This window comes from Hyperolius riggenbachi, chromosome 1, assembly GCF_040937935.1.
Source record: "Hyperolius riggenbachi isolate aHypRig1 chromosome 1, aHypRig1.pri, whole genome shotgun sequence".
NCBI classification, from domain to species: Eukaryota; Metazoa; Chordata; class Amphibia; order Anura; family Hyperoliidae; genus Hyperolius; species Hyperolius riggenbachi.
This window is the reverse complement of record NC_090646.1, coordinates 387,868,097-387,878,242: the sequence shown is the minus strand read 5'-3', so window position 1 is coordinate 387,878,242 and position 10,146 is coordinate 387,868,097. Positions and strand designations below refer to the sequence as shown.

The window sequence follows — 10,146 nt, the reverse complement described above, 5'->3', positions numbered from 1 at the left end:
CCTGCCCCGTCCCTTCCCTTCAATCAGCGGGGAGGGAAGGGACGCAGGCGGGGACTGGAGTTCTGCAGGAGGCGGTGAGAGCAGCAGACTGACACTATAGAGATAAACCGTTGTGTCGACAGCAAGGCTGTGATTTATGAGGGATTGCAGAGTGCAGGGGACCTTAGGGGGGTTTGGGATAGCAACAGAGGCTGGGCTGTGTAGGCAGATCCATCCTCTGTATGCAGATAACATTCTTCAAACCCACCTCGGATTCTCTTTAAACATCATCAAATTACTAAAACCTGTGTGTACTGCGATATCTAACAATTTAAGATGAAGTTCCATTCTAAAGTACCTGGGAGTTTGAAGAAGGAAAATATAAAATGTATTCCCAGTGCAACCTGCCAATTCACTAGTTAGATAAGGTTATTATAATGCAAATAATTCTGACTTACATGCAAAGTTAATGCAGATTGTATGTAGTGAGGAACTAGGCTAAAATCAACATTTGGCTGACCCAATTCCAAGCTGCATTCAATTTGCATGCAAATCAAAATTATTCACCTCACATTGAACAACTCTATTAACCAGTGCTGGCTTCAGACAGAACAGACAGAAGATTCCAGGGTTAAAGGACAACTGAAGTGATAGGTGTATGGAAGCTGCCATATTTATTTGCTTTTAAGCAATACTAGTTGCCTGGCTGTCCTGCTGATCCTCTGCCTCTAATACGTTTAGCCACAGACCCCGAACAAGCATGCAGCAGATCCGGTGTTTCTGGCATTATTGTCAGATCTGACAAGATTAGCTGCATGCTTGTTTCTTGTGTTTTTCAGTCACTAATGCAGCAAAAATCAGCAGGGCTGCTGGGCAACTGGTATTGTTTAAAAGGAAATACAGTAATTATGGCAGCCTCCATATCCCTTTCACTACAGAAGTCCTTTAAAGGAAAAACTAATGAGAGGTCTACTGAGGTTGCCACCCTTCACTCCTTTCAGGCCCCTTTCACACCGTGCGGTACATCACTCCACGGTACTCTCCCCACTGCAGCAATGAAGACTTGCACAGTTCACGCGAAGCGACACGGCGCGATGGAAAATTCCAAACCACTGCAATGCCGATGCAAAGGCTGCACCATGTTAGTGCATGAGCTGCGCTTACCGCATGGATCATGCAGTAATGCAAGTCAATGGGCGATGCAGGCAGTGTGCAGGACAGGAGTTGGGTGAGGCACACATGCACAGACCAATGGGAATCCCAGTGGCATACTTCCTGCCCAGTAGGAGGTACGTCACTAGTGGGGGGTGAGCAGGCATATGCATATGACCCTGTCGCCGCACTGTTGCCCAGGGTCATATGAAGCCTAATATCTGTGGTGCGATGCTCGCATCGCATCACACAAATCCAGTGTAAGACCAGCCTAAAAGTATGCTTCTTGTCTACATCTTTTTGTTCAGCATTGTTTAAAGTGTACCTGAGCCGAAGGCTCGGGTACAAAATGTGATACTTGCCTAAAGAGAGGGAAGCCTTGAGGCTTCCCTTGCTGCTCTGATGTCCCTTGTCTAAGTGTACCCCCCCCCCCCCCAAAGATTAGCATCAAGGCATTGTTGTTAATCACAAAAGTGCCGTGCAGCATCTCTTTCAGCATCTTGGCCACACAGTAGCCGCACAAGCCCACCCGAGCGTGCACAGTAAGACGGAGTCGCTGACTCTGTGCTACTGCGCGACCTCAGTGCAGGAAAAAAAACTGCACGACCCTGATGGAGGTGGGCCGCGCTCAGCAATGGGGGCTTCGGACCACAGAGGGAAGCCTCAATAGGATCCGGAGGCTTCCCACTCTTCAGGTGAGTATCTTATTTTGATCCAAAGCTTCGGCTTGGGATTACTTTTAAGCCACACTCTTGGAACATGTAGCTGTGTGTTGTGGTTGATTGAAGTCTGATCTGCATACTTGTTCTAGGTGAGTGACCTAGGAGAAGCAGAAATTAAACACCCCAGACATGCAAGTCATTTTTACAAGGAAATAAATATGTAAGTTTCCATATTCCTCTTACTACAGGCTACCATCAAATAGAGGAACATGAGTCGAGCTGATCTGTAAGCGACTCTGCAGGACAGCTATAGTGAGAAGATATTCTTACTCACGTCCTTCATATTTTCTAAAAAAGTAAAAAAATAAAATACTTCATACTTTGTTAATAGTTAATAGCTACTAGAAGGGGTGATAAAGGTAACTATAACTTTTGAACTCTAACAACACCACAACGTTTAAAGTCATATTAGTGATTAGTAAACATATTGCACTCAGTAGAACAAGTTATGGATCAGCACAATGGGTGTCAAGTCTTCATAGTACCATAAAATGTTTAGGTCTTGTACGGCAGCAAGTGGTTATTTGTCCAGTATAGTGTGAAATTTGAAGCATCTGACTGGACACGAGTTGCAACGCCTCCACTTTTGGCTTCAGGTGCCCCCGAGTTTTATCCAACACCATTTCATTACGAAAGGAAAATGTTCTATAGAACGTGATAGGACATGACCACGTTAAGTCCAGTTTAGACATAGTCTTTAAAAGAGTTGAATGACCTCATCCCACTCATCCAGAGGCCACATTCCATTTGGCTGCACATTGGATGGGGAGTGTTTCCAGTCCCACACTTTAAGGGGAACATCCCAGTTCTTGCCATAATTGGCCTCAATATAATCTAGTGTTTCACAGGGTACTCGAACCTTCAGCTCTAAAAATTCTGTCCAGCAAAGTGTAAACTTTGAGAATAAATATCTGAAATATATGAAAGAACCCAAAAAAATTAATGTGTAGACCAAAGATCAGCAAATTCAAAACAAAATGTTCCAATACCCAGCACACAGCATGTAGAAAAACATGCACATGGCAGTACAGAGCAGTGCTAAAATCAAGAACATTTTGTGCATTGTAGCAAGCTTTTTAATAAACAGCAAAGTTCCTATGGATATAAAATAATACACACACATACACACACATACACACACACACACACACACAATATACTGTACATACATATACTGATCTGCGGAATAATTTTTTTTTGAGCTCACCTTCTCTTTAACTGCCAACAAATGAACAATATCTGCATGAAAGCTGGTTGGCCTTGCTCAACAATACTGCATGAATACACAAATGAGGAAGCGCTACACAAAATCAATGATGCGCGGGAACCTCCCACACCGAAACCACATTCACAGTAAGATAAAAGTCCTTTTGGACAGTTCATAAAACTGGTACGGTGGATACACTGGAATTCAAGCTTGCTTGCACCAGGATATTAACCACTTTACCACTGAGGGGTTTTACCCCTGGAGCATTAGAGCAATTTTCACCTTTCAGCGCTCCTTCCATTCATTAGTCTGAAACTTTATTATTACTTATCGCAATGAAATGAACTATATCTTGTTTCTTTCGCAACCAATTAGGCTTTCTTTAGGTGGGACATTATGCCAAGAATTATTTTATTCTAAATATGTTTTAATGGGAAAATAGGAAAACATTTGGGAAAAAAAATCATTTTTCAGTTTTCGGCCGTTATAGTTTTTAAATAATGCATGCTAATGTAATTAAAACTCATGAAATGTATTTGCCCATTTGTCCCGGTTATTACACCATTTAAATTAAGTCCCTATCACAATGTTTGGCGCCAATATTTTATTTGGAAATAAAGGTGCATTTTTTTCAGTTTTGCGTTCATCCCTAATTACAAGCCCATAGTTTATAAAGTAACAGTGTTATACCCTCTTGACATAAATATTTAAAGAGTTCAGTCCCTAAGGTAACTATTTATGTATTTTTTTATTGTAATTTTTTTTTTATTACAAAAAAAAAAAAAAAAAAAAAGTGGGGAGTGTGGAAGGTAGAGTTAATTTATAATGTAAAACTATGTATATGAAAAATGCTTTTGGGTGTAGTTTTACTATTTGGCCACAGTAACTTTTTGTGAATGCGTCCTGCAAGCGTAGGAAGTATGCTTGCAGGAAGTTCAGGGAGGCTGGGAAACTTTTTTTTTTCTTCACAATGATCGCGCTGCTTCTCATAGAAGCAGTCGATCATTGCTGGGGGGCTTAGATCAATGAACGGGAATGGTTAGTCCCGTTCATTGATCTCCGGGCGAGCGGGCAGCAGTGCGCACGAGTGAGCGGGAGCGTGCGTAACGGCAGGAGGTGCGTATATCTCTGTCTCTGGTGGTTAAAGGTTGTGCAAAGGGACGGAGATATACACACTAAGATGTTAATATATATATGATAAAAAGCAGTTTGAATAAAATGCAATGGCAGTTTCAGGGTACGATAAACTACACTTTTTTGTTTAATGTTATGTCGGAGTTTCAGACCACTTTAAGACAAATCTTGAAACACAGTTTTCTTCAATCACCACCAGACTAGGGGCCCCTGATGAGTCAATGCTGAGAAAATATGTCGGGCGGAGCTAATTTGCAGAAGTGCAACACGCAGCAGAGGCGATAGAAGTGATTCAACACGTGGCACCCGAATGGGAGTGGAGAGGGGACGGGGTTGTATGCAGCAGCAGCTACAGAGCCCTTGACCGTGTCTTTGCACGCTGAGGGGAGCCCACCTGTGGCCCACTAGCGGGGAGAGCACGTGGTGAAATTATTCTATGCTTTATCTACGCCAGATGCATGTGTGTGTAATAACTTTTTATATACAATAAAAACTTAATGGTTTTACACTATGCAAGTTTTTAAATGTTCTTGAGGTATACGGCTGATTGTACATTCTAAAGTATAATTCTAAACTGCGCCAATGTAATTGGGCACATAATTCTTCTGTAGTCTATAACAGCAAATGGGTGCTGCAGCAGAAAGTTCCCAGAAGGATTCAGTAACAATTTAAAATTTCCAGCTGTGCTCACCATCAGTGACTATTCCTAAAACAAACACACTTTCCATAGCATGACTCCGTTTCAACAGAAGCATAACATGCAAGGGAAAAGACCACCGTGAGGGACACTCCAGATTCTCATCCACAACACCTCTCATGTGCAGTAAGACAAGGACCCCCCCCCCCCCCATCAATAGAGATGGGGCTCACCGAATCGTTGCCACCTCACAGACCAGGTGGATCATCATCTAACGCATGTGTAAATATATATCACAGCAGTCTTCCAACAACATCAGAGAAAGCACCTTTTCCTTTTGTTAAAAGTATGTTTTAATCCAGACACATGTATTAAAAAAAACCATAAGAACAATACCATTGCGTAATACAGTCATATAACGCTCCTTGCGCCAGTAATAGAAGTACACTTACACCTCCAGGTGTTTCTCAGCGTATGTAGTGTTAATCAGCCATCCAACCGGGCACTAGTAAGGGAATTCTGACATGCGGCGTCCTGCTCCAATTACGTCCCCACTCCCAAAGTAAGATAAAAGTCCCTTTGGAAAGTTCATAAAACTGGTACGGTGGATAAATTGGAATTCAAGCTTGCTTGCACCAGGATATTAAGACAAATCGTGAAACAGTTTTCTTCAATCACCATCACACTAGTGGCCCCTGATGAGCCAATGATGACGAAACATTTTGGGCGGAGCTAATCTGCGGAAGTGCAACATGCAACAGAGGCGATAAAAGTGATTCAACACGCCTCAGACAGCGGCGTTCATTTACACGGGGACTTAGATCAATGAATGGTAACACAGTGTTCCCATTCATTGATCTCCAGGCTAATGATCGGCGGCAGTGGGGGTGGGGGGGGAGCAGGGTAGCGGGAGCGTTGAATTTCAATTTATCCACTGTACCAGTTTTATGAACTTTGCAAGGGGACTTTTATCTTATTGTGAATGTGGTTTCGGTGTGGGAGGTTCCCAGACATTATTGATTTTGTGTAGCGCTTCCTCATTTGTGTATATATTTTATTTTAGAGGCAGCTAACCAAATCTTAGTGCTGTGCGCATTTGTGTTTGTTGTGAAATACTGCATGAATGAATGTTTAGGTTTATCTGAAAGCCAGCCAATGTAAGTTTTCTATTCATTTTCTACACTGCATATCTACAGTACTGTAATAAATCAGGCCCAATGTGACTCATGGTACACATGGCATTTAGAAAGTAGTGGAAGTAAAAAATATAAATATTCTTACTTAAATTTCTTGCCACTTTTGGCTTGTGTGCCTCCGTTCCACATATGATCAGCTTCTTCATAGAAGAAAAAGATATCAAGTTTCACTTCATCACTCCCAATAAAGGAGAGTTCCAAGCTATCCTTCACCTAAAAGCAAAATGAAACACCGAATCACAAAGGTATCTGAAACAAATGTTGCTCTATAGTCTGCCTGGAAGGGAAGTAAAATATGAATTCGTGAAAGCATAAAGAAAATGCAAAATGTCACTCACATTATCAATGCAGGTGGGCGCATGCTGCGCTGCAGCACAGCATTGTGGCCTGCATTGTTGTGCAACGTAATACATGCCCTATTCACTACAGAGAGTGGTGATGTAAATTATACAGCACAAAAATAGGTCCTGAGTCAATTGATCACCATATTGCGCTCCATACCATGTGTATGGAAATACATTGGATGTGCTGGCATCTGTTTTAACGTACACCTTGCCAAATAATGTAAACAGTGCCTAAAAACAATGAAACCCGGAACAAGACAACAGCCCTGGAGCAAACCGGTTTAATCATACTAGTTCCCATATTTTTGTTTCCTAACAGGTTCACTTTAAGGGCTATGGTGTTCACCACTTGGCAGCAATTGAAAAAAAGTCCCAGGTTAAAGGTGCCTATTAAAAAGGTACAATTTATCAAAAATAAGATTACTCGGACTAAACTATGAAACAGATGACAGCTATATTCCCCCATAATTCCTCCTATAGATCACTTGTACACCCTTGATCCACATCATGCTTTAGGGAGAACATGGATACCCTTTTTCCTCCTCCTCCTGCTCCCCCCCCCCCCCTTACCTCTTTCTCCTCAGCTGTCCTGATACCTTATTTGACTCTATCTTGAAGGTATTATACAAAGTTTTTGACCATCGTGACATTGTCACTTTATTCCTTGAACTTGTCTTATTCGTTCCTCTTCTTTCTTTTCCCTGTGGACTTTTTGTTTTCCCTCTATTCTCTCCCAGCCTAACACCTTTCTTACCTTAATCTGCTACCTGATAATATGCATTACTCCTCATTCTCCTGCTACAGTAGATTGATGTCCGAGCCAGATAAGATTGGCTGAAGATCCTGTTTTCTTACCATGTAGTAATGCATCGAATTCTACTTACTGTTTGTTAATAGTTATTGTCTTTATACATTCTTTTTTTGTTCCTTTAGCGATACTTTATAACCCATTGTAAAAACATTGTACACTTTTGCATACTTTCAATTTAAAAAAAAAAAAGTGTTACAAAAGGTACAATTTTATCAACCATTCTAAAATATAATCAATTAGTTAAATTGGAAATAAATCAATTGAAAATGATTCATTGTGATTAACAATTAACAATGGGATATCTTTTTCCAATGTCTACAAAAAAAATATATCTGCCACATAAAGAAGAACCAATCTTACTTCATGAGCTCGGAATTAGGATATTTCAACAATTATTATTTATTCAGACCAGGGTAAATTACTATTGAGAAAAAATTAATATTGACAAATTGACAAACTTTTTTTTTATTTAACACGAAATAATTTGGTAATTGGTGATCGGTGAAAAATTATACTGCAAAGTAAAATGTTGGAAACTTATTAAACAGGACTACATCATACTGGGAATAAAATTACCTGGTAGTGCCACCTACTGGTCTAACTACATGTGACAAGCTAGCAGCATCAACATTTCTCCAGACAAAATGAATACTTCAGAATTATATGTAGTTCAAATGTGCTCTGTAGCTAAAAGAGATAAAGAGACAATTTTTTTTCATACTCCTCCAAAGAAAAAAGGTCATTCTGGCCCCCGAAAATAAAAACTGCTAGGAAAGTAAGACCAGAGATTATGAGTTATGCTATTTCCATTACTTGTCTGCAGAGGAAGAAATAGCACTAAAGGAATGCAATTGGTTCTTATGAGTCACAGAGAACCTTTTCTTCAGCTTTTATAAAGGAGGCCCCTACTGACATCTGGGATTAACATTTTCAGTAATACAGTAGTCAGTACAGTAACAATCCGTAAAAAGAACAAAATACCAACCTTTCCAAACTTGTGCTTTAGAGGGAGGCCGGCTTTTTGAAATGCTGGAATTAAGTCTGGCTTGTAGTCCTTGATGAATATGCCTAAATCTACATCTTTACTGTAAGGTATAATATTACACTGTCTGTACCACCCTGAAAAAAACAAAACAAAAAAAACAAAATTAATGTGAACATTGTGTGCCCAAATACTTATGGAGACTTAGGTCATTGTTTCAAATCACAGCATATGCAGAGAGTGCAACAATCATCAGATTTACAGTGCTAGAATCTGCTGATACATCTATAACCTATAAAAAAGAAAAAAAGGAGGTAGAAGGTTCTGAATTCCATATTGACCAAATGTTTAGAAAGGAATGGGTATTGGTCCAACAAATGAAAATGGATCATGAGCAGAAAGACACAGGCTGGTATGCATGAAAGCAGGAGGAAGTGGCAGCGCTTTCAGACAGAGGTTGTACCCAAATTAGCTCTTTGCAAACATGTGCAGAGCTCCACAATATGGACAACATTACACAACATGCATTCAAAACAGGTACAGCAAAGGAGGGCGGTAGCTTCAGTATAAATAATATGTGCACAAATTATTCCCTACTAGACTCCCCCACGGCGTTGACAGCCCTGAGGGGGGGGGGGGGGGGGTAAGATCAACCACTAGTCTAACAATAAAAACATATTTTTTTAACTTGTGCTGCTAATCATAAATGGTATACACAGTTCTTCAAAAAGACATCAAACAAGTGACAGCGCTCCAGGTTGCAAACTGAAATGTAAAACCAACAGAGGCATACAGAGCCCCACAGGGGCTAAATACATGCCTTGAATGCAAATCAGATGCAAATTATGTATTAATCCCTAATCTAAAAATTTGAATGCAGGTTGAAGCACATGAATGCAGCTAGCCAAATAGTGTACTTACATTAAATTTTGTACAGCAGGAGGAAGTGGCAGCGCTTCTCAGACAGAGGCTGTACCCAAATTAGCCATTTGCAAAGATGTGCAGAGCTCCACAATATGGACAACATTACACAACATGCATTCATGTTGTGTAATGTGTATACTATTTGACTAGCTGCATTCATGTGCTTCAACCTGCATTCAAATTTTTAGATTAGGAATAAGTACATCATTTGCATCAGATTTGCATTCAAGGCAGAGCCCCTGAGGCGCTCTGCATGCCTTTGTGGCTTACATTTCAGTTTGCCTTTTTCACCATCTTCGGTAGAAACAAGCAAGAACAAGTTACCAAAGCAGGTGTGTTAATGCGGTGAGGGACTAACACGTGTTTATGGGGCTGGAGGAAGCCCCGGGTAAGTATCGATTCTTTAGATCTTTTGATCTCTGGTACACTTTAAAGAGAATCTAAAGCCAGATTAAAAATGGCTTTTTAGCTTATATTCAGCAGGGGCACGTTTGCCCCTGCTAAAACACCGCTATCCCGTGGCATAACAAGGGGTCTTTACCCCCCAAATCCCCTCCGTGGTGCCCAGGGAGCGCTTCCGTGTGAGGCAGGGCTATGAGCTGCAGCCCTGCCTCACACGCGTCTGTCAGCGGCGCATCTCCGCCTCTCCCCCGCTGACAGACGCGTGTGAGGCAGGGCTGCAGCTCATAGCCCTGCCTCACACTGAAGCGCACAGGGGCAGCAAAATCCACGACCAAGAAAGTCGTGGATTTTGCATGGGGGATTTGGGGGTAAAGACCCCTCGTTCTGCCGCGGGATAGCAGCGTTTTAGCAGGGGCAAACATGCCCCTGCTGAATATAAGCTAAAGAGCCATTTTTAATGTGGCTTTAGAATCTCTTTAAGAGTCCCTTTAAAGACTATTATTCCGAGACATTGTAAAAGTGTGTGTGTGTGTGTGTAGATTTTGGAGTAGTCATGCCAGATTCTCAGGGCTTTCTCTATTTAGGAAAAAAAAAACGGTTACTCTCTCACGCACTAGTGCATGCGTAGTATGGAGCCACCAGTCTTCAGGAACCGC

The 10,146-nt window shown here is 41.3% G+C and overlaps 1 protein-coding gene across 4 annotated transcripts in view; it reads right to left on the bottom strand.

Annotated features, from left to right (window-relative positions):
* Window positions 1-232: 232 nt before the first annotated feature.
* FKTN (fukutin) overlaps window positions 233-10,146 on the bottom strand; it is a 32,669-nt gene continuing 22,755 nt past the window's right edge. For all 4 annotated transcript variants that reach the window (XM_068234438.1, XM_068234437.1, XM_068234436.1 and 1 more), the window contains exons 8-10: window positions 8,168-8,301; window positions 6,113-6,240; window positions 233-2,764 (exon numbers count right to left, since the gene is read on the bottom strand). In XM_068234438.1, coding sequence (XP_068090539.1) covers window positions 2,551-2,764; window positions 6,113-6,240; window positions 8,168-8,301 — 476 coding nt within the window. In that variant the 3' untranslated portion in view covers window positions 233-2,550. The remainder of the gene's footprint in view (window positions 2,765-6,112; window positions 6,241-8,167; window positions 8,302-10,146) is intronic.